The sequence below is a fragment of the Nomascus leucogenys genome, chromosome 5 (assembly GCF_006542625.1).
Source record: "Nomascus leucogenys isolate Asia chromosome 5, Asia_NLE_v1, whole genome shotgun sequence".
Classification (NCBI taxonomy): Eukaryota; Metazoa; Chordata; class Mammalia; order Primates; family Hylobatidae; genus Nomascus; species Nomascus leucogenys.
This window is the reverse complement of record NC_044385.1, coordinates 119737020-119762913: the sequence shown is the minus strand read 5'-3', so window position 1 is coordinate 119762913 and position 25894 is coordinate 119737020. Positions and strand designations below refer to the sequence as shown.

Here is a 25894-nt window from a genome sequence, read left to right as displayed (position 1 = left end):
TGGTGTTGAAATCCAGCCTCACTTCTGTGGTCACCAAGCTACACCCCTGCAAGGCACCATCCACCAAAAGACGTGTCTTTTTCTTTTCTTTTTGGTACTCTTTTTATTTTAGAAAACTTTGATACATATAAAAGTAAAGACAATAATATAATGAACCCCCATGTACCCATCTGGGTGCGTTTTTCTAATTCCTACCAAGGTGCTATATTTGTCTGTGTCCTGGTAAGAAACAGACGGCACACTCAAAGGGGTAATAAAGAGAGTTTAAAGAAGATGCTATTTATAAAGGTGTGGACAAGTTAAAGGAAACCAGCCCAGAGAGGTGAAGCACCCTGGGGCTGACCATAGGAGAGGGGGCCCCAGTGGATAAGGGTAAGAAGTTGTTAGTGGAATGAACAAGAACTGATACCACAGAGAGGCACCCAATGACACAGTAACTGCCAAACCAAGACCTATCAGGGAGAGGACAGGGGGAGGATGCCCTGGCCCCTGTAGTCCTGCCTCTTGACCTCCAGCTGTTGCCTCCCATTGGCTGATCCAACTGGAAGCTGGTGGGCAAGGGAGCCCAGATGATACAGCTTGTAGAGGGTCCTCAAGGGCCGCGGCCACAGTGGATTGATGAAGATTGGGTCTGACGGGGAATCAGGACATCCAGCTCTGGACCTCTACAGGCCTGGGACAGCCCTACCTAATTGCCATTACGGTTATTCTTTTTTTTTTTTAATTTTATTATTATACTTTAAGTTTTAGGGTACATGTGCACAATGTGCAGGTTTGTTACATATGTATACATGTGCCATGTTGGTGTGCTGCAACCATTAACTCGTCATTTAGCATTAGGTGTATCTCCTAATGCTATCCCTCCCCCCTCCCCTATCCCAAACAGTCCCCGGAGTGTGATGGTCCCCTTCCTGTGTCCATGTGTTCTCATTGTTCAATTCCCACCTATGAGTGAGAACATGAGGTGTTTGGTTTTCTGTCCTTGTGATAGTTTACTGAGAATGATGGTTTCCAGTTTCATCCATGTCCCTACAAAGGACATGAACTCATCATTTTTATGGCTGCATAGTATTCCATGGTGTATATGTGCCACATTTTCTTAATCCAGTCTATCGTTGTTGCACATTTGGGTTGGTTCTAAGTCTTTGCTATTGTGAATAGTGCCGCAATAAACATATGTGTGCATGTGTCTTTATAGCAGCATGATTTATAATCCTTTGGGTATATACCCAGTAATGGGATGGCTGGGTCAAATGGTATTTCTAGCTCTAGATCCCTGAGGAATCACCACCCTGACTTCCACAATGGTTGAACTAGTTTACAGTCCCACCAACAGTGTAAAAGTGTTCCTGTTTCTCCACATCCTCTCCAGCACCTGTTGTTTCCTGACTTTTTAATGATTGCCATTCTAACTGGTGTGAGATGGAATCTCATTGTGGTTTTGATTTGCATTTCTCTGATGGCCAGTGATGATGAGCATTTTTTCATGTGTTTTTTGGCTACATAAATGTCTTCTTTTGAGAAGTGTTTGTTCATACTCTTTGCCCGCTTTTTGATGGGGTTGTTAGATTTTTTTCTTGTAAATTTGTTTGAGTTCATTGTAGATTCTGGATATTAGCCCTTTGTCAGATGAGTAGGTTGCGAAAATTTTCTCCCATTTTGTAGGTTGCCTGTTCACTTTGATGGTAGTTTCTTTTGCTGTGCAGAAGCTCTTTAATTAGATCCCATTTGTCAATTTTGGCTTTTGTTGCCATTGCTTTTGGTGTTTTAGACATGAAGTCCTTTTCCATGCCTATGTCCTGAATGGTATTGCCTAGGTTTTCTTTTAGGGTTTTTATGGTTTTAGGTCTAACATGTAAGTCTTTAAACCATCTTGAATTAATTTTTGTATAAGGTGTAAGGAAGGGATCCAGTTTCAGCTTTCTACATATGGCTAGCCAGTTTTCCCAGCACCATTTATTAAATAGGGAATCCTTTCCCCATTGCTTGTTTTTGTCAGGTTTGTCAAAGATCAGATGGTTGTAGATACGCGGCATTATTTCTGAGGGCTCTGTTCTGTTCCATTGATCTATATCTCTGTTTTGGTACCAGTTCCATGCTGTTTTGGTTACTTTAGCCTTGTAGTATAGTTTGAAGTCAGGTAGCGTGATGCCTCTGGCTTTGTTCTTTTGGCTTAGGATTGACTTGGTGATGTGGGCTCTTTTTTAGTTCCATATGAACTTTAAAGTATTTTTTTCCAATTCTGTGAAGAAAGTCATTGGTAGCTTGATGGGGATGGTATTGAATCTATAAATTACCTTGGGCAGTATGGCCATTTGCATGATATTGATTCTTCCTACCCGTGAGCATGGAATGTTCTTCCTACCCATGAGCATGGAATGTTCTTCCATTTGTTTGTATCCTCTTTTATTTCATTGAGCAGTGGTTTGTAGTTCTCCTTGAAGAGCTCCTTCACATCCCTTGTAAGTTGGATTCCTAGGTATTTTATTCTCTTTGAAGCAATTGTGAATGGGAGTTCACTCATGATTTGGCTCTCTGTTGGTCTGTTATTGGTGTACAAGAATGCTTGTGATGTTTGTACATTGATTTTGTATCCTGAGACTTTGCTGAAGTTGCTAATCAGCTTAAGGAGATTTTGGGCTGAGTCAATGGGGTTTTCTAGATATACAATCATGTCATCTGCAAACAGGGACAATTTGACTTCCTCTTTTCCTAATTGAATACCCTTTATTTCCTTCTCCTGCCTCATTGCCCTGGCCAGAACTTCCAACACTATGTTGAATAGGAGTGGTGAGAGAGGGCATCCCTGTCTTGTGCCAGTTTTCAAAGGGAATGCTTCCAGTTTTTGCCCATTCAGTATGATATTGGCTGTGGGTTTGTCATAGATAGCTCTTATTATTTTGAGATACGTCCCATCAATACCTAATTTATTGAGAGTTTTTAGCATGAAGGGTTGTTGAATTTTGTCAAAGGCCTTTTCTGCATCTATTGAGATAATCATGTGGTTTTTGTCTTTGGTTCTGTTTATATACTGGATTACATTTATTGATTTGCATATGTTGAACCAGCCTTGCATCCCAGGGATGAAGTCCGCTTGATCATGGTGGATAAGCTTTTTGATGTGCTGCTGGATTCAGTTTGCCAGTATTTTATTGAGGATTTTTGCATCAATGTTCATCAAGGATATTGGTCTAAAATTTTTTTGGTTGTGTCTCTGCCAGGCTTTGGTATCGGGATGATGCTGGCCTCATAAAATGAGTTAGGGAGGATTCCCTCTTTTTCTATTGATTGGAAAAGTTTCAGAAGGAATGGTACCAGCTCCTCCTTGTACCTCTGGTAGAATTCGGCTGTGAATCCATCTGGTCCTGGACTGTTTTTTGGTTGGTAAGCTATTGACTGTTATTCTTTTACTTGCTCTACTGTTGTTGCTTGAAAGCTCAAAAAAATCTTTTCCTCTATTTTATTATTCCTATTTACATATTCTTGTATAATATCCATATGCTTGAAATTCTTCCCTTCCTGCAAGTGATTTTCCAAGTTCTGGAAACCAAAAGCTCTATCCATCAACCTCTAAAAGAAGAACTACACAGAGAAACTTTGGTATTTAAGCTATTTTTCAGGTATTGAATCTATGCTTGATGTGTTTGTGTATGAATTGGTTTACTCATTTTAAATCAGAGGTCCCAGAATAAGCTCCATGTCTTCATCCATATCTTGAACAAAATCAACTTCACAATGCTCACTAAATAATGAATAATAAAACACAGAGTGCATTGTAAATTCTTTTCCATGAAGCTCTAAGTATTTACTGCTCTAAAAAATGGCCTCATAGAAATTTTTAAAAGCCGTGGACTCATACCTCTTTCTTTTGCCATAAAGCATAACTTCTGTCCTGCCTTTTAATATATCTGGTATGCAAATAAATTCCCGTTTGATCCTGAGACTGTTTTCCTGATGTAACTTCTAAAATATGACATTGGATTGACTATTACCAACAGGCAATTATATGAGCCAGGCTCCGTGAGCTCTACCTAATTATTACATCCTATTGGAATAAACAATAGCAGGTGCAGCCCATCTTTTGCTGACACCAGAGCTGAGAGGTGACGGTTGATTCTGGTGTTGCTCCTCTACATTTTGGGAAATGACTCCTGCAGCTGTACCTATGCTGAGTCAGAGGCGAGCTTTGTTTCTTTCGGATGCTGTGTGCATTGCATAGTTAGCTGAGACTCATTTATCAGAAGCTCACTGCAATAGCTTACATGGGAATGCTACCCCTGGGAGTCTGAACATCCAGGAACAATAAGAGACTGCCAAGTAAACCCAGCCTCTAACTGTGCCTACTGATGCTCAGCTGCTTACAATAAAAACAAGTAACAGTGCATCCGTGTCCTCAAGAGCCTTTTCTCCTTTTGGTGTATTCAAAAGGTGACTGGAGACACTGTGAAAACTGAAACCTAAAATAGCTGAAAATAAAAATGGTAATTTTGTCACTCCAGAGGTAAGTCCTGAATCTAAATCTATAGATGTCCATTGTGCGGCCCCCCGAAAGGGTCTGTGAAAGCCCCACTCAGCATGAGGACCTCATGAGCCCATTTATTTCTTGCCTCTCACATTTGGTTTCTTTACATAACACTCCTGTCCTGCAAGAATAGGTATCTCTTTGAGCCCACAATGTTATTCCTTTTATTGGATTTTGCACAGCTTTTTGACATGACAGCATCCTGTTTTTGCACCATCATATCCCTGGGAGACATAGAAGGAGAATCTTGGCACAGAGAGCCCAGGTTCCAAGGCTGGATGCAAGTTTACCTGGTGGATCCAGCCTTGGGAGAAGCCAGAAGTGAGGATAACCTGGAGAGTTGAGCAAGGACGTCATGGTTTGCCAATGCAGCTTGCCCTGGGCAAGTGGGTGGCATCCATGAACAGCCAAGCACAGCTTCCTCATTTTGGTTGCCTTCTGTTCTGCAAGAGCGTGGCTAGGAACTACATCTTTGGCAGTTTTACAGAATTATTTTTCTTTGCGTCTAACTGCATATTGTAAATGTGAGTGTCCTTGACTACATCCAAACATTAGAACTGATCAGGGTGGAAGAGTCCTATAGAATTTGGGGGGTGAGAGGGCTGATACGTCCAGCCCAGTGGGTAGAGTTGACAGTTCTTGTCATCTGAGAGATATTAAACACGACCATCCCCACAGAAGTTTCCCAGCAGCCAACCACAGCTCCCACTATTCTCAATATTCAGCATCACTCCTGACAGTTAAACCAATGCTTCCAGAAAGACCCTGTTGATATGTGAATGTGTTTACTATTTCTCATCATCATGTTAATGCTGGTAGCTGTTTTGATGTAAGGCACTGCATATTGGGGGAATAGGTTACATGACTCTCAAGATTTAATGAAATTTGAAAGCCAGTAGGTCTGAGATGTGAGGCACTAGCAAGGAAGTTTAGCCCGATGGTGCTTAGTGGGGGTGTCATGAATCCAAGTAGGAGAAAAGGCAGGAATGGGGAGAAATGGGGAGGTTGGGTGCCGGCCTGGGCTTCTTCTTAGGTGCACGATTCTTCCCCTGACTGCTACTGCCTCAAGGCACAGTGAGAAGGGTACACTGAAAGCAATTTCAGTACTGTTTGTTGCCACAAATGAGCTCCACTCAATACACATCTCTGTAGCAATTTCAAATTTTAAGCTACCTATTCATTCATGTTAAGCAGGCTTAAGACTTTTACTCAACTAAGTAGATATAAATCCCTATGTGCAGTGCCAAAATTCAAGACCCCCCATTTTTTTCTTCAATCTTCTTGTTAGCAAAACTTCATCGCGTCTGAAACAAGGTTAATTATAGTCCTCATTTATCTCACTCAGTGTGAATTTTAATACATTTTGCTGCAGAAATACTAATATGTTTGATTGTGGATTGCAACCCCAGAACCCATTGGAAGTACGATGTCATATATAGCATATTCACTGTGGTCATTTTCCGAAATCTAAAAAGTTGTGGATTCTGAAACACATGTGGTTTCAAGGGTCTCAAATAAGGGACTGCAAGCCTATGGTATCAGCAACCTCTTCCAGAAGATTTCTTAAAAATCTAAGTTTTAAAATTCCCACATATTAGGATGGCTATAATTTAAAATAAACAAAAAATAACAAGTGTTGGTAAAGGTGTGGAGAGATTGGAACCCTGTGCACTTCTCTTGGGAATGTGAAATGGTGTAGTTGCTGCAGAAAACTGTATGGCAATTCCTCAAAAAATTAAAAACAGGGCCGGGTTTGGTGGCTCATGCCTATAATCCCAGCACTTTGGGAGGCTGAGGAGGGTGGATCACCTGAGGTCAAGTTCGAAACCAGCCTGACCAACATGGAGAAACCCTGTCTCTACTAAAAATACAAAATTAGCCAGGCGTGGTGGCGCATGCCTGTAATTCCAGCTACTCGGGAGGCTGAGACAGGAGAATCACTTGAACCTGGGAGGCGGAGGTTGCGGTGAGCCTAGATCGTGGCCATTGCACTCCAGCCTGGGCAACAAGAGCTAAACTCCGTCTCAAAAAAAAAAAAAAAAAAAATTAAAAATAGAATTAACATATGATCCAGCAATTGCATATATATACACCCAAAGTACCAAGAACCAATGTTCATAGTACCATTATTATATATATGAATAATACGTATATTATTATTACAGTTGCTACTTGGATTCATGATACCCCTACTAAGCACCACCAGGCTAACCTTCCTTGCTCGTGCCTTATTTCTCAGACTTATTGGCTTTCAAATCTCATTATTATATATATGAGTAATGGTACTGTGAAGAGAAGTATACAGATATCTTTGGGATATCCCAAAGAATGAAAGGCAAGGACTTGAGCAGATATTTGTGTACCTCTGCTCACAGTACCATTATTCATAATAACCAAAAGGTGAAAGGTGTCCATTTATGGATGAATGGAGAAATAAAATGTGGTATACACATACAGTGGAAATATAATTCAGCCTTAAAAAGGAAGAAAATTCTGACATGTGATACCACATAGATGAACCTTGAGGACATCATAGAAATAAGACAGTCACGAAAGGACAAATATTTTATGATTCCACTTATATGAGGTACCTAAAATAGGCAAATTCAAAGAGACTGAAAATAGAATGGTGGTCAGCAGGGCCTGGGGGTAGAGGAGAGGGAATTTATGTTTAATGGGTAAAGAGTTTCAGTTTAGGAAGATAAAAAAGTTCTGTGGATGGATGGTGGTGATGGTTGCACAACCATGTGACTGTACTTAATGCCACAAAACTATTCATTGTACAATGGTATATGTTTTTATGTTTGGTATATTTAACCACAATGTTAAAAATTTAAGTTTTAGTTATAACTTAAGTTCTTGATAAGAATGACTTTTTTTCCCTTTCCATTTTTCTTGGATGGAAAGTTGGATTATTCAACGCAAACTGTGACCTTCTGCTTTAACTGTATTTATAAATTCTTGACCGTTAAGCTAGGGTTGTCTGAGGCACTAGGGACTTCATGAGATCTGACGTCAAAATATGGTCAAGCACATAAGGGCTATGTATGACTGGGTCACCTGTGATCTCTCTGGGACCCAGCAGTGTGACCATGGACAAGTCGCTTAGCTACCTTATATAATTATTTACTATGCAATTTCAATGTACTCTTATGAAAATTAAGTTGTTAACATGGCTCCCCAAATTGCCAAACTAATTTCTTATGAGTGGCTGACAGTAGCAGAATCTGAAATTTTAAAGCCTGAATTCATGTTCAGAAAAAGAATTTGCTGTGGCTCTTTTCCAGTTGGAGAACGTGAGGCAGGAAATGGTTTGGGGATGCTTTTGGAGAACACATAGCTCATTGACTGCAGCAGTAAGCAGGAGCAAAATTCTTTGACTTGGCCTCTAAATTCATTGGCAGGTACTCCCCAAACCCATTCTTTCTTAGTAGACCTGCAGTTAGCAAACTACAGACCAGAAAGGAAAAAAGACTCATGAGCCAGTTTTTCAGGAATGCCGTGTTGTGAACAAGCAACATGCTCCCTTCTTCCTATTTGCAGTCAGCTCTGCCTAACTTTTTTTTTTTTTTTCCATTTGCAAGAGGTTCACACAGCTTCCTCCCTGCCAGGACAGTCAGGAAGACTTTATGGGGTCCTCTGTCTTCAAGTGTGTCTGAAGAAGGGAAGTGGGCATTTTAGAACACCTGGCTTGACAGTAGCCAGTTCTTTCCTAAGACAGAATTCTCACCGATATGGTTTGGATTTGTGTTCAAATCTCATGTCAAATTTTAATCTCCAGTGTTGGAGATGGGTGATGGTGGGAGGTGATTGGATCACGGGGGTGGGTTTCCCCTTTGGTTTTGTTCTCATGATAGAGTTCTCTCGAGGGCTGGTTGCTTAAAAGTGTGTGGCACCACCCCCTTCCCTCTCTTCCTCCTGCTCCAGCTGTGTAAGACATGCCTGCTTTCCCTTCGCCTTCCACCATGGTTGTAAGTTTCCTGAGGCCTCCCTAGCCATGCTTCCTTTACAGCCTGTGGAACTGTGAGCCAATTAAACCTCTTTTCTTTATAAATTATCCACTCTCAGTTATTTCTTTATAGCCGTGTGAGAATGGATGAATACACCCACCTTTCCAAGGTGTTTGACTTGGTATATATTGGATATTTTACAGTTCTTTAAAATGCAGCTAGAGTGCTTTGGGGTACACCCCACAATTAGGTTAAAACAATATTGTCCTGAAGACCGCCAAGTCACTATCTTTGACAGATTTGCCATCATCATGCATCATTCCATCTCCTTCCATCTGTTTAGACTTACCCAGTCATGACTTGCTGTTTTCGTTGGTTAGTCAATCCACACTCTGTGGTGAGAGTGACGGATCTATTTTCTAGATTTTTCTACTTTTTCTATTTCTTACAATTTACTGTGTTTACCTCCTGGCCTCGGGAAGGATTTCCTTGGGGACACAATATTTCTGTCAGGATCAGGTGCCTTGAAAAACAGCAGGGGCTCCCTGCAAAAGCCATGTTTCCCAATGGGTCCAATTAATTTTGTCCCTCAGCCAGCTCCTTGATAGCCTCCTCCCAGAAAGCATTTTAAAGAAAGGACACAGTGAAAGCTCAACACTGCCTTACAAGGAGCAACATCGGAAAGCTGTTTCGTCAGTTTTATGGGGGAAAGGGAGGAGTCTGGAAATGACTGACTCAAGACCTCTGAAGGCTCTGAAATAATTTATGTCCTATCAGATAACACGTGTGCCGGTGGGACTTGGCTCTCAGACCGGCTTTCATTTTAATCCTGCCCTGTCTCATTGTCTCATACTCTTTTTCTTTTTAATCCTTCTGGGTTTGGAAAAAGGGTCTGCGTGAAGAGAAAACAATGCTACAAGAAGTTAGAGGTGAGGCAGTTTAATATGGCTATGTTCTAAAAAAACAAGAATCTGCCTCTTTATGAGCAAAAAGGTAAGGGCCTATTTGAACACCATTAGGGCTTTATTTTTTCTTTTGCTGCTGCCTGACAAAGTTCTAACCTGTATATGCTAACCATATAAAAGCTTTATTTCCTTCCAAGCCTATGCTTTCCTGCCTCCTATCTAATCATTCTTTTCTAGCTTCTGTACAGACAGCTCATTCCGGCCACCGACTGCCCAGAACGCCCTTCTCAGGGATGACTGATGACTGCAAATGTCCTCCTAGGGTCTCTCAGTTCACCCCAGGAACTTTGGGAGGCCTAGATTTGTAACCTGCACCATGAGTCTTTAATTTTTTTCCGTTTGGCCTTCTAGATTATTATCGATTTTCCTCTGCAACTTACTAGCTTGCTTTCAGTTCCTATTTGTCTGAGTGGAGTCAGAATGTTGTTGTGTCTTCTCACATTTACCCCTGAGAAGTTGCTTAGGTAAGTGAAAAATGGAAGGAGTAGAAATTACACTTGCAAACTCACTTTCCTGCTGGTCACTGAAGACGACTAGGCTGTCTTTCTCAAGTGACAGACACTGCCATGAACTCTAAGAAAAATCCTTTATTAGCTCTTCTGATAAGTAGGATGTGATTCTGAACACAATGTCTGTGTGCCACCAAAATTCACATGTTGAAGCCCTAATCCTCAGTGTGATGGTACTTGGAGGTAGGGCCTTTGGGAGGTAATTAGGGTTGAATGAGATCATGAGGGTAGATGATTTCTCATACTAGTTCCCTTATAAGAGAAAGGAACCAGGACTCTCTGTCTCTCTAAGGATACAGTAAGGAGGCCATTGTCTATAAGCCAGGAAGAGAACCCAATCTGCTGGCACCCTGATCTTGGACTTCCCAGCCTCTAGAACTATGAGAAATTAATTTCTGTTGTTTAGTCTATTATATCTGTGGTATTTTTTGAGCTAAGACACTAATTGAATCAAATGCTGACCAAGGATGCAAAGTATTCATCCTTGCCATGCATCAGAATGGCACTATTAAAGACCAGAGGTTTGTGTGGATGACATTCTGCATTGTGAAGGCTGTGCTATATTTCTAACTTAAAATTCTCTCCTGATGCACATGTGAAGCCTATGCAATTCATTGTTGAGAAGACTTCAACCTTGTCCATAACCTGTGTATCATTAGTGGGTGATGTTACAATTGAACCATGTGAACTCCTAGCTCATATTGCTGTTGTTATTTTTAATATAAGAAAAGCCCCATTAAAGGAAACATCAAGGGTATCAGTGAAGAAAAAAACGCCCAAAATTGCAACATGCTCCCTGAGGCTTGTGTGTGGACTGAAAAAGGTAATATCTTACATGTTAATAGGGATATTTAAAACACCAGATAAAACACATGGTTGCCAATTAAATGTGAATTTCAGGTGAACAATGAATCCTTTTTTTAGTATAAGTGTGTTCCATTTGTTGTCTATTATCTTTATGTGCTAGATCTGGCAATCCTACCTTCAAGCCTTGCTACTCCAAGTGGTCCCTGGATCAGCAATAACTGCATCACCTAAAAGCTTGTTAGAAATGCTGAATCCCACTCAGGTTCTACCCTAGACTTACTGTCTTAGCTTGGGCTTCTATGACAAAAATCCCACAGACTGGGCAGTTTAAACAATGCACATTTATTTCTCACAATTCTTGGGACCATGGTGTCCAAGACCAAGGTGCTGGCATATCCTGTGTCTGATGAGGGCTCTCTTCCTGGTTTGTTGACGGCTGCCTTCTTGTCGTGTCCTCATATGGCAGAAAGAGAGAGAGAGAGAAACTCTCTTATGTCTCCTCTTACAAGGGTAGTAATCCCATTAATGAGGGCTCCACCCTCAAGACCTAATTATCTCCCAAAGGCCCCACCTCCAAAGATGATTGCACAAGGGGTGAGGATTTCAGCTATGAATTTTTGGGGGACACAAACATTCAATCCACAGCACTTACTGAATCAGAATCTGCATTTTAATAAGATCTCCAAGAGTTTAGCCTGTTTGAGGAGCACTGTTTTAGGATTACAAACTATTTTTATTGAAATTATCTCATTGATCTTCACATTGTCCCAGGAGGTTGGCAAGGAAAGAGGAAGCAGGGAAGACATTCCCTTAACCACTTTGTTTAACCCATTCTTGTTTTCAGAATGAAGATTTAAATGCTGATAGGGTCACTGTGATTGGGCACACTTGCAATTTCCTCCCATCAAAGAGCAGAGTCTCCTCTTACCCCCACTCCTGTTCCAGACCTGTTTAGCTACAGAGGCAGAGTGAGATCTGTCAGAGATGGGTGAGGGTGGAGTGACTTGGGGGAGGAGCAGGGGGATGAAAGTGGTTCAAACCTTAGGGGAGCCACTGCTTACACACCCTTAACCACAGTCTCAACACCGCCGATTGCACCCTGCAGACTGCCACAGCAGCCATATCACTGTGTATCCTGTTCTATTTGAAGTTGTCATCAATTTCAACTGCTGCCATTACTTAATAACAGCTTTTTAAAAAATAAGATAATCACTGGAGTAAATGGACATATCTACTGTAAGAGTCATTTTGATGTCAGAAACGTTAACATTTGAAATAGATACGTTTCTCAATCAAGGAAGTATCGTAGAGAGCTAGATTCAGAAGTATGGTAGGAGCAAGATTCAGAAAGTAATCAGGAAAAATAAGGGTGATGGAAGACAAGCCTGATCAAACACTTAGGACAAAAGGCTGCAGGAACGGATACAAACAGAAAAATGTGGCCGAAGGAGTCTGATGGATAAAACAGAAAGAGAGGAAAAAATGTCTGGTTTATTGGAGACCTATCACACAGGCTTGAGTTTATAAACTTCAGGCATGACAATCTCTATCAGTTCTAATAAGCATCTCTGTTTCATATCTATTAATACTTGAAGGACTTTTTTAAAAAATTATTTCTTCTTTTTTTATTTTTTAGAGATAGAATCTCACTCTGTTGCTCAGACTGGAGTATAGTGGCACAATAATAGCTTACTGCAACCTCAAAATTCCTGGGATCAAGTGATCTTCCTGCCTCAGCCTCCTGAGTAGCTAAGATTATAGGCACCTGCCACCATGCCCAGCTACTTTATTATTTTTTGTAGAGACAGGGTCTCACTATGTTGCCCAGGCTAGTCTTTCTTTTCTCTCTCTTTTTTTTTTTTTTTTTTTGGAGACAGAGTCTGGCTCTCTCGCCCAGGCTGGAGTGCAGTGGCCTGATCTCGGCTCACTGCCAGCTCCGCCTCCCGGGCTCACGCCATTCTCCTGCCTCAGCCTCCCGTGTAGCTGGGACTACAGGCGCCCACCACTACGCCCGGCTAATTTTTTGTATTTTTTAGTAAAGACGGGGGTTTCACCATGTTAGCCAGGATGGTCTCGATTTGCTGACCTCGTGATCCGCCCTTCTCGGCCTCCCAAAGTGCTGGGATTACAGGCTGCTCAGGCTAGTCTTAAACTCTTGAGCTCAAGTGATCCTCCTGCCTCAGCTTCTCAGAGTGTTGGGATTACAGGTGTGAGTCATTGCATCTCGCCAGATTTTCTACAGATAAAGTTTCTAGTTCTTTTATTTCACATAGGTGATAAGAGTAACTTTTCTTTCTTTTTCTTTTCTTTTTTTAACAACCATTCCTAAACAATTAAAAAGGCCTGTTATCTTAAAACTCATAATTTAAAAATGTGAAAAAATGTTATTATCTGCATTATAAATGGATTCTTACACTTACAAAATAGTAAATTTCTTTAAGTGAAAAATTTCTCGGATGGTTTTCTAGATGAATTAATATTTGAATAAGAAAGCTTCAATTACATTTAATTCAGCAAGTCTTTATTGGTGATCCATTTACTATGCTAGAATATAAAAATATAATATTAGGATTCTCTGCTAGTGGAATAATTAAAAAAAGAACTAAAGGAAACCATGTAATTGTAATTGTTCAATGGGTACATAATTTGAATCACAAATATTTGACAGCTTCATCTTTTAATAATATACTTATGCATAATAAAAGATATGCTTTATTGGACTAAATTCTGGACTATTCCTAAAACTGATTTCATTGCATTAAACTGAATCATTTTCCCACCTGCATAAAATCTTCCAATGGCTTCCCATTGATCTCAGGATGAAATTTAAATCTTGTTCCTGAGGACTGATCCAGGTGTTTCTCTACCAGTGCGGTCCGTTCCTAAACCTGCAGTCTAGCAGTAGGGTACTGATGTTCCCAGGTTCACTGGGCTCACCCCAGTCACTGTACCTTTTCATGTCCCATTGCCATTTTTTTTTTTTTTTTGAGATGGAGTCTCACTCTGTCACCCAGGCTGGAGTGCAATGGTATGATCTGAGCTCACTGCACCCTCCTCCTCCTGGGTTCAAGCAATTCTCCTGCCTTAGCTTCCTGAGTAGCTGGGACTACAAGCATATGCCACCACACCCAGCTAATTTTTGTATTTTTGGTAGAGATGGGGTTTCACTATGTTGGCTAGGCTGGTATCGAACTCCTGACCTCAGGTGATCTGCCTGCCTTGGCCTCCCATTGCCATCTTATATCACTTAATCTACAGGGCCTTGCACAGAGCCTGGGACACAGGGAGTACTTAATCATAATGCTGATGGACTGGTGGACTGACTCAATGAATGCTGTAGAACCACTCAAGCTTTTATAGAGCTTAGGATCTGTCTCATTTGTTCTCCTAACTTGGGGAGGACAGTATTTAGCTGTTGTTTGTTTAAGAGGTAGGGTATTGCCATAAAAAAATACTGGGCTAGGATTTGGGAGATTCCCAGCTTTCAACCTTGTTAATTGGGTAACAGTGGACTAATTGTTTACCCTGAGTTCTTCATCTGCACAGTGAGGAACTTGTCTGAACCATCCTGATCTCCTCCAGCTCTAACTTCCGTGGTCTTTATCTTTCCCATTCATATTCTTGGTAGTGTTTAGTCTCTTCCCCTAACTTTACCCATGGCCTTTTTTTTAAATATTTCCTTTCATAAGAAATTGCATATGGACTAATATCAGCAACCTGTGTGACGATCTGTGGGAATAGCAGTTCAAAACCCAGGCTTTATGTTAGCCAAGGCTTAAAGGTAAACACAGATGGGAAACAGAGAAGCTCAAAAAACCAAGCATTTTATTCATTAGGCCATCTGGCCATTCTTCACAGTGTCTTTCTGTACAGTCATCAGAAAAATATACACTAGAAGCTGTTAATTCATAGCTGAATTTTCTGGCCAAAGGTCTGCTAGCTAAAAAGCCAGACACTGGTAAAATGCTAAGTATTTTTTAGTGGCATGTTGTTAATATCATAACTAATTTCCTTCTCATGATCTATGATTTGATATTGATATTTTGAGCATTTTGAGATGGTTAGAGGTCTTTGTGTAGGTATTTTGCTTTCACCTTGCTAAACTCTTCCTGGTATGGTTAATAATATCATTAGCAATTGGTATGGTTTGGCTCTGTGTCCCCACCAATTTCCATGTTGAATTATAATCCCCATAATCCCTATGTGTTGAGAACAGGACCTTGGATCATGGGGGTGGTTTCCCCCATGCTGTTCTCATGAGAGTGAGTTCTCGTGAGATGTGGTGCTTTTATAAGGGGCTCTTCTCCCTTTACTTGCACTTCTCTCTCCTGCCACCTTGTGAGGAAGGTGCCTGCTTCCCCTTTGTCTTCTGCCATGATTGTAAGTTTCCTGAGGCCTCCCCAGCTATAGGGAACTGTGGGTCAACCAAGCCTCTCTCCTTTATAAATTACCCAGTCTCAAGGAAGTTCTTTACAGCAGTTATGAGAATGGACTAATACAGCAACAGATGCTAAAAAATGCAACTCAGCAGCGTAGGAAATAACACCTAATGTGCACCACCCTTGCACCTCCTGCTTAACTTCTGCAGTTTCTTCTCAACTTAATAGCCATGCACTTTATATTAATAGCCAAAGATTTATATTTATTTTTTGTAGAGACATGGTTTCACAATGTTGCTCAGGCTGGTTTCAAACTCTTGGGCTCAAGCTAACTTCCCACCTTGGTCTCCCAAAGCATTGGGATTACAGGCGTGAGCTACCGCTCCTGGCCAACCACACACCTTCTTGTTTCCTTTTGATCACAGCTGCTTCATATGCTTGAAACTGCTCAATAAAGCCCCAGAACAGACTCCCCTCTTAGCATCTCCACCCACTGGTCAATCCTCAAAGATTCCTTGAGTCCAATTTACCAGCTGCTTTACCCACCTGCAACCCATTGCTGAGGGCTTTGGCAGATTCCTGTCCTCGTGTCCTGCCCTGCCTGCCAACTCCCCACCAGTCCTCCCAACCAGCCTCTTCACCCTATGAAAATCCAGGCCAAGCCCATTTCTGGGCTGAATCAACAAATTCAGATATTCCATATCAAGTCCCCACAGCACTGGTCAGCACAGCAGAATGATGAAAACTGCTGTCTCTTGTCAGGAGGTTCCCATGGAACTTCCCAAAGTGTGTCACCTATTAGAACCGTTTCTCAGTGTCCCTCAGACATTTTCTGTTACCTTGCCAACGAACACTTCAATTTTTTTTCCAACAAGGGTGAAAAAAACAGTTGAATTTTCGTTTCCTATTTAACTTGTGATGAAAAAAAGAGCCCTGGAAATTTAACTATGGATAAAAATAGCTTCAGTATCTTAAAAGCCATTAAGTGAACATAAAAGGGCTCTTTGTGATCTCACGGTATCTGAAACCTGGCATCTGCCACCATTCCTCTGTCCTCATCCAGAGGCAAGGCGTTCTGAACAAGGATTCCATGATTAATGGCACCTTGAGTGTCAGTGCTCCCAGGTGCCCATCAGACCTGTCACTCTTAACAGCTGTTGCTAAGTGATGACTTGTCCCTCCACCCTCTGTTGCTTTTTGCATAAACAGGTCTGCAGAGTTGTGCCAGGGGAGTCTTCCAAGGCTGGGTGTGCTGTGCCCCCATCCATGCACACATTGAGTCACCCTCACCTGGCTTTGCTGTGCCCGTTCCAACATTCCTCCTCGTTGGACGTGCCCGCTGTCACGCTCTCGTCCTTGCAGATGGTGTAGGGTAATGCTGACCAGACCTTTTTAGAGAGCTTCAATTTCTCTTTTATGTCTGTGACCTGATCAAGAAACCAAGGAAGCAAGTGAATATTCTGCTCAGGCTTTGCCCATTTCTACACAAGGACGTATGCAGGCGAAGGTTATAGAACCTGTGATATGACCAGCAGGAACTCTTTTTTTTTTTTAATTTTTTTTTTATTATACTTTAGGTTTTAGGGTACATGTGCACAATGTGCAGGTTTGTTACATATGTATCCATGTGCCATGTTGGTTTGCTGCACCCATTAACTCGTCATTTAGCATTAGGTATATCTCCTAATGCTGTCCCTCCCCACTGCCCCCAGCCCACAACAGTCCCCGGAGTGTGATGTTCCCCTTCCTGTTTCCATGAGTTCTCATTGTTCAGTTCCCACCTATGAGTGAGAACATGTGGTGTTTGGTTTTTTGTCCTTGCGATAGTTCACTGAGAATGATGGTTTCTAGTTTCATCCATGTCCCTACAAAGGACATGAACTCATTATTTTTTATGGCTGCATAGTATTCCATGGTGTATATGTGCCACATTTTCTTAATCCAGTCTATCGTTGTTGGACATTTGGGTTGGTTCCAAGTCTTTGCTATTGTGAATAGTGCCGCAATAAACATATGTGTGCATGTGTCTTTATAGCAGCATGATTTATAGTCCTTTGGGCATATACCCAGTAATGGCATGGCTCTTTAACAGTTTTAAGAGAGAGACACTGCACTGCCGGGTCTATTGCCCGGGAAAGCCTCCTTTCCTCTCCCTCAGTCCTCCTCTAGATGAGAGCTCTCGGGTAATTGGCTTTTTGTTTTCCATCTTTTCTGTCCTTCAATCCTTTGAATTAAAAACTTATGAAGCATCACGCCTGGCTTTGGGTCCCTCTCCTGCTGAGAGTCCCTATTGTGAACACCCCAAGTATAGTCTCTAGAATTCATTTGCTTGCATATCACACAACTGTACCAAAACAAATGCACCGAGAGATAAATACTTTTCCCAATGGACTGCTTGTTTCTGCAAAAAATAAATATTGCCACTAATTCAGCTGCTGGTACTTCTGCTCTAGTGCAAATGACAGGCCCTTAGAGCACACATATGGATGGTAAGCAATAAACCAAACCCTCTTAAAAATCTCTAGAACTGAAAGAGAAGTCATTCTAAATATGGGTAAGTGTAAAATTCACAGCCCTGTGGATGGAAGGCCAGGAAAAGCTTAGCACCAGCATCTTAAGTGTCTTCAGGCTGAACACTGACTTTTCACTTGCAGAAAGGGTAGGGAGAGGAATTTAATTTCATTTTGGCTTCATAATGAACATTGGGAAAGTCCAGAGATGGCTGGAATGCATCTATTATGAATTGAATTCTTTTCCTCCCCTTAACATGTTAAATTCCTAACCGTTGGTACCTCAGAATGTGACTTTATTTTGAGATAGGGTCATGACAGAGCTAAAGAAGTTAAAGTGAAGTCACATGGGTGGGCCCTCAATATGATGTGTGCTTATAAAAAGGGGAAATTTGAGCACAGAGACATGCACAGAGGAAAGAAAATATGAAGAGACACAGGAAGAAGATGCCCATTTACAAGCCAAGGAGAGAGGTCTAGAACAGATCCTTTCCGCCTAGCCCTCAGAAGGAACTAACCCTGCCAACACCTTGATTTCAGACTTCCAGCCCCAGAACTGTGGGATAGTAAATGTCTGTTGTTTTAAGCAACTCAGTTTGTGGTGCTTTGTTACGACGGCCTTAGCAAACGAATACAGATGTAAAAAAACGTTGAATCAACATTTGATGGGGAATGGGATATTTACAGAATCTCAAAGTACCTAGTAACACAGATTACTTATTAATTACAAAAGGAAAACTGGTAATTTTACAGTGTGGAAACTTGGCAGGCTGCCACCTTCACCAAGTGATCAAGCAAGGGGACAGATTGGTCACTTGTTCCTCCTGATGTGATGTCCCAAGATGGACACATCACTTAGGCAGCCCCAAATTTATAATCTGAACCTAGTCATGAGGACACATCAGACAAACCAAAACTGAGGGGCATTCTGAAAACCAGCCGGCCTCTACTCATCAAAAATGTCCATCATAAAAGACAAGAAAAAGCTGAAGAGTCCTTCCAGATTAAGAATAAGAGACATGATAGCCAAATGCAGCAGAGGGCTCTGGACTAAATGCTAGGTCAGAAGGATAATTGCCAATAAAAGACATTATTGTGATAGTGGGCAAAATTTGTATGCTGGCTGTCTATTAGATAATAGTATTATGTTAGTGTTAAATTTCCTGAATATAAAATCATACTGTGGTAACGCAGGAGAATGCTGTACTCTCGGGAGACACATGCTAGAGGATTTAAAATGAAAGGCGGTAAAATTTCCACAACTTGCTCTGCAACAGCTAAGTAATAATCAAGAATAACAATAAATACAGATGTATAAAGAAAAGAAAAGATAAATGTGGCAACTTTTTAATATCTGGCAAATCTAGATGAAGAGTATAACATTTTTCAAAAAATGCAATTTTCAGTAAGTTTGACTTTTTTTTTTTTTCTCAAAATAAAACGTGAAAATGTGAAAAACAATTCCTCACATTTTATTTGTTCTGTGTAGTGCCCACTTTGGTGCCCTAACCTCCACTAAAGGCATGCCCACAATAGGCCACTCATTCTCAGTCTTTTCTTTTTTTTTTTTTTTTTTTGAGACGGAGTCTGGCTCTGTTGCCCAGGCTGGAGTGCAGTGGCACGGTCTTGGCTCACTGCAAGCTCCGCCTCCCGGGTTCACGCCATTCTCCTGCCTCAGCCTCCCGAGTAGCTGGGACTACAGGCGCCCACCACCACGCCCGGCTAATTTTTTGTATTTTTAGTAGAGACGGGGTTTCACTGTGTTAGCCAGGATGGTCTCGATCTCCTGACCTTGTGATCTGCCCGCCTCGGCCTCCCAAAGTGCTGGGATTACAGGCGTGAGCCACCGCGCCCGGCCCATTCTCAGTCTTTTGAAAACAATCATCAGAGAAAGAAATACATGTTACATATTTATATCTGGTTCAGAAAATGACCACCCCCTTTAGGACTGAAATACTGTCAGGTTTATTCTGTCCCATAATAAAATAAACTAAGAATGAGCATTCTCTTTCTGCTTATTTTGTACTACAATCCTACCTCCAGGTTATGGGAATCTAAACCAGATACACAGATTTTGAGACTCAGAGAAGGAACAAAGTTGCATGCCGTCCCACAGGTGTCTCCTTTCAGAATGTGCAGAATTTAACGGTGGATGTTGCACTACCCATTCTTTAAATTATTCTCCAACGTTGTCTCCTTTGGGGTGTGTTCTCTGGTCCCCAGGTTAGATTTAGATTCAGCTTTCTGTGCTGCACAGTGCCCTCTTGATGATTGTAAGTACTGATCACTCCAAACTCTAATAACTGGCTTATTTTTCTGATTCTCTTTTAGACAACATGCTTCTTGTTGGCAGAAATATGGTTGTAATTTATCCAGTGTCCAGTATGGGTCAAGTGACTAATCATCCAAATTTGCCACAACTTAGGGGATTCCAGGGTGATGAGTTTTCAGCATTAAAATGGGAACGTCCTAGGTAAACCAGGATTAGTTGGTTACGCAGGTCTAAGCACACAGTATGTGCTCAATAAATGGTGGTTAAGATAATGGATTGAATTGTCCCATTCTATTACAAGCTCACAGACTGTATGGTTAACACAAATTAGTTGGGGTCACAATACTGTGTGTTCATCCTCCCAAAAGGGGTGGGAGAAAACTGTGGGGTTGTATCTGGCTAAGTGAGGAGCCCGTCGCGATGACGGGGATGTGGGTTTTCTCTCTTGTTTACCCCAGCACATTTATAATCAGAGTATGTTCCCTCTGGCATTTCAGTAGCTGTGCGTTTTCACTGTGCAGTTGAAGGAGATAACATCAAAGGTGCAGTGAGAAATGTAAATGCTGTCTTAACATTCTGCATGGAAACACTGGCCAATTCACCTGCAGATGGTGATGGTGAGGCAGACAGTGAAAAAATGGACACTATTAGCCACTAGAAAAGAACATGCCTTTCATTCATTTATGATTGCAGGTTGTGTTTCAGTATCAGGAAGGCCTTTCAATTTGCACATAATTTAGACATGTTTTTCTCATTTTATTTATTTATATTTCTGAATAATATATGTAACTGCTCTGCTGTAGCTCCAGACCTGAGGTTTTTTTTGTTTGTTTTGTTTTGTTTTTTTTCTGGAAACTTAAGTGCATACAGCTATGAATTAAGCTTTATGTTAACAAGCACTCTTAGTACAAATATATTACTGACAATGACAGTGAGCCCTAATTCATTAATAACACACCAGATGGGAACAAAGACTTGAGATAAAATACAAAATTTAGAACAATTTCCTTTCTCTGATTCCTGAATGAGCTATTCTAGGACAAATGAACTCTTACCAATACTTGTGAACGGTATTTACCATTGCTCCAATATGGTATTAGTAATGCTGTAATATTAGTAATCCCAGTAATATTTAAGTATTATTTTTTTCATCTATGCTATTGATAGATTCTGGAAGCTAAACAACAACTCCTGTTATGTCTCTAGAATCTGATCCAAATGTATACTGTTGGGGTCCATAGGGAAAACATGAGCCCTCTTTCAGGATTTATTTGGAGTTGATTCTGATTTCTGATAATTGCAACTCCTGATGTCAGTAGAAACACTCCTAGTTTAAGACCTGTCAAAAGGCCCATGAACACTTGACTCTACTAGGAAGACAGGGTGTCCTTCTCATACCTACCATTAAAGTACTGTAAAATTAGGCAAAAGAGGGAGGAAGGTGATAAGGTGGAATGATTGCTGAAAACAAAGAGATTAGCAAAGCCAATGAGCAGAAAGAACTATCTAAGTACTCTTCTGTGACAAATTTACCTAAGAAGTAATCTTGCTCCAAATATTTCACCTGAATCCCATCAAGTTTCTGACTTAAAAAAATCAGTTTACAGGAAATACTGGCAATAGAGGAAAAAACTAAGTAAGACCATAAATAATCAGACACATCCAGTGATGAGATATTATATGACAACTGGCCTTAATGCTTCAAAAGAGGGCAAGTGAAAGAGGAAAGCAAGAAAGTAAGCAAGCAAGCAAGAAAGAAACAGAGAAAGAGAAGGAAAAAAGAGGAAGGAAGGAAGGAGGGAAGGAAGGAAAGAAGGAAGGAAGGGAAAGGAAGGAAGGAAGGGAAAGGAAGGAAGGAAGGAAGAGAAACTGACTCCTGGATTTGGAGGTAGGGACCCAGCTGTAAGTAAGAACTTTGATAATTTTGAATGTAGAATAAAGAGTAGTTGATATTATTGAATAACTGCTAATTTTCTTAAGTGTGATCATGATGCTGTGGCTGTATAGGAGACTGTCCTTGCTTTTAGGAGATTCACGCTGAGATACTTAGGAATAATGTGTCACTGCATCTTTTACTTACTTGAAAATAGTAAAATAGTCAACCATTATTGAATCTGTATGAGGGTTATATGGATGTTCATTTTACTATTTTTTCCCCACCATTTCAGTATTGAAAAAGTTAAAAATAATGAAAAGTTGGGAAAGAGGTAAGACTTTGTTGTCAGGGCACATGGCAACTGCCGGGTTCAGCAGAGGGCAGTAATTGACTCAGAGAAATGGGGATTAACTGTGAGCTTTCATTGAGCTGAGGCCCTCACGTGCATTCCATCTTCACAACTCTGACGGTGCTAAAATATTATCATTACGCCCTTATACAAAAAGGAAACAGGCCTTAGAAAGGCTAAAAAACTTGCCACACATCTAGTAAATGGTAGAGATGAGATTCAAATTCAAATACCGATTCTGGAATCATTACTCTTAACCACTAGGCTTACTATGGCCATAGTTGGTAACCTTGGTTTTTGAAGTATGTGTGTTGGGTTGGTGGCAGGAGTGTGTGTGCATCTCTGGGGGTGTGCAAGACATTCAATGTGATTCAGGATTAGAATTCCTATTTCTATGTTTAAATATAAAAATACAAGAGGAATTAAGCTTTCGTAATATTTAATCTGGAGATTGATATTTCAATCAGTCCATACAGGGATGGCCATTTCTCAATTATCTTAGGGACAGAGTAAGACTTTCATAGTGGGGAGGGGCAGCATTGACACCTCCACCACCATTAACTTGCGGCTGGTGTATTGATCCAGCATATGTACTGGCTAAGGCATTTATGGATTAGATTAATTAGTTTTAACTAACTCATTCAATGGGATAGGACTTAAATAGCTTTTGAAAAGAAACTTTGGATTTCTTTCATTTCAAACAAAGCAAGCACAAGTAAACAATACAATGGCAGGCATCATATTCCTCTTATTCTTGATACATCTGGAACATTACAAAATAGAAATAAAAAATATCTTTTTCTCATCTTTCAAAAATTTCTGTTTTTATATAAATTTCATGAGGTACAGAATGTGTTAATTCAGTAGTGCTTATGTTACAGTTTATGTATAAATATTTATAGGTACTCTGGTTGTCTATCATCCGGAATATTTTGCTGATTGATAGAGGTGCAAGACCAAAAATATTTGCAGATCGCCAGTCTATAGCACAGGGACTCATACTATATATTTTAAATCAGTGACTTAGCAAGTAAAAATTCAATAACATTCAATGAAATCGGTTTAATGAGACAAGAAAATGTAGTACAGTTTAGAAAAAGTTCCAAAACATTGGTTAAATAAGAAAAAAGGCTTTTGTGGCTAGTATTCCTTCATTAAACACTTCTAATGTGCCTTTTATAAGACAGGTTTTATAGTAGACTCTGGGAATGCAAAATATGACTTGTACACAGTCGCTATCCTTGAAGGGTTTGTAGCGCTGCCTAGTGGGGGCAACAGACATGGAACAAACATTATAGTCCTAGCTAAGCAAAGGGCTATGGGAGCACATACTAATTTGCCTGGAAATTCCCTTCCTGGGAACACCACCGTATTCTTTCTCAAGCAAATAAGGCTTCGCTGCTATTTGTTCTTTTGTGGTTGCTGAACTCTTGTTGTGGGAAAGATTAAGAAGCAGAATAATTAACAATTTTCACCCAGGGATCAAAAACAAAAATAATGCATAACAGTCTCTCAAGTTTTAACCTCCAAGAACAGGCTGATTTTGTCCATGTAGAAGCCATGGCTTTGAGCCACCACTCTAATCTTCAGCTACTCGTTTGCTAAAGAACAGCTGTACTTTCTTGGCTCCCAGGGAATAACTGCTCCACAGCCAGAGACTCAGTAAACAGAGCTTTGTGTGTACCAGTGCTTAATAAATATTTGTCAAATGAATAAATACACGAACAGCATTGCTGATGATCTGCTAAGGGAAGTAAGATTTCAAAAATGATTGATTACCTGCCAGCGACTGCTTTCCAAATGTAACTTTAGAGAGTAAAGGAGGCATGGACAAATTCATTCAGGCTTTTAGGGAAAAAAAACCCCAAAAAAACCAAAAAAACACCAAAACTCATTTTCCTCGACCCAATTACCCCCAGAGCAAGAGAAAGAGAGATTTCAGATGATCCCCCCAATCTTCTAATTAGGATCCCAGACTCCTGTTGTCTTAAATGTCATTCCAGTTGTAATTTACACAGGTAAGATGGACACCTGGGGGACCTCAAAAACAATCTTGGCTTAAGGAAAAAGCATGATAATTTAATTAAAAATGGAATAAATTCCATCTTAAAGAGTCTTTGCAATCCTCATAAACACATTCCACCACCAACAGGAGGTGACCTGTTGAATTCTGAGTTATTGTGTTTGTGAACTCCATTATTGCTTTTGTATCCCATGTGAATTCTCTGATGAGACATATTTGACTTTCTCCTTCAGCCCATGGCTGTCTACCCACCCACAGGAGGCCCCAAGTCCATCTACCCTGGACCCTTTATTTCCTCTGGATCTTTCCTGAGTAGTCACTGTGAGAAGGCCACCGGCCATTTTCCCTCAATCATCCTTGGACACAAATCCGCCTCACTGGCTACCTATTGTGTGCACTGGCCCAACACCCTATTTGTTCCTGACTTCAGAAAGATTCCAATGTGCCCATTTCATCACTATGAAAATATAATGTAACCAGATGTAAATAATATATACCATATTTTTAGAAAAATATGATGAATATTTAAAGGGCTACACTCTAAATAATAAATATTGAAGGAATAAAACCAATGTGAATATTTTATAGGCTGGAGGTCATTTGCAAGCTTTGGAAAACAATCTGTTTAAAGACATGAAGGCAGGCTGGTTTTTGCTCAGGGACAAGGCTGTTTTACTTGGTCAAGTTAAAGGAAAGTCACCATACACAAAACAATTTTTGCAACCTAAGAGTTTAATATAATCCAGTTTTGGAGACAGTGACCTCATCCAGCTTTACTCTAGAGAAGAATGGTCTTTTCTGACAGCACCAAATCATTTGATTCACTGTTTGAGCCTGCATCAGAATTCAAGTCATGCATACTCCTTCAGCAATCAAACAAGGTCTGTGAATGTACCTGTTCACAGCTTCTCACACTCCCCCGGGAAACACATGCACTCTGGAGGAGAGTATTTAAAGTTCCTAAGTCTCAGATAGAATATTTCTTTTTCTGACGTGGCCAAATATCTATAAACACAATCTCCCTCCCTCATATTCTTAGAGGATGTAATCCATATCTTCTGATAAATGGCTTTTAGCACTGTCTTCACTAGAACATCAGTTTTCCCTTTATTCTGAGTTTATGAAACTCTTTGGTGTCATTTTTCATGTCTCAGATTGGCCCCTCTATAATGTAATGTTTGGGTAGGTTTTGTAATGCTTGGTGGAGAAATTGCTTGTACTAATAACATGTTTTCTTTCAGGAAACTTCTAAATAAGTCTCGGGGATGATAGCAGGGTTCTGCTGAATGCAGTTTGTCAGTGAACCTAAAGCCAACTTTGACCATATGTTATACTCAGCACTTTACAGAGCCCTCAAGACACTATTCAACCTAAAACCACTCCGACATTTTGGGCTCTATCATATGTTCCTAGGGAGTTCAATGATAACTTCTAGTCTGTTTCCACGTGACATATATTTTCGCGGTGGTGTGGTACTTTTTATTTTTTTGTTTTTATTTTTTTGAGACAGAGTCTTGCTCTGTCACCAGGCTGGAGTGCGGTGGCGTGATCTCGGCTCACTGCAACCCCTGCCTCCTGGGTTCAAGCGATTCTCCTGCCTCAGCTTTTTGAGTAGCTGGGACTACAGATGTGTGCCACCATGCCCAGCTAATTTTTGTATTTTTAGTAGAGATGGGGTTTCACCACGTTGGCCAGGATGGTCTTGATCTCCTGACCTCATGATCCACCCGCC

At 40.7% G+C, this 25894-nt stretch overlaps 1 protein-coding gene across 1 annotated transcript in view; it reads right to left on the bottom strand.

The window, feature by feature from the left end:
• Positions 1–25894, bottom strand: part of GPC6 (glypican 6) — a 1175399-nt gene that overhangs the window by 11222 nt on the left and 1138283 nt on the right. The window contains exon 8 of the mRNA XM_030813553.1: positions 16423–16559. Within this exon, the coding sequence (XP_030669413.1) occupies positions 16423–16559 (137 nt within the window). The remainder of the gene's footprint in view (positions 1–16422; positions 16560–25894) is intronic.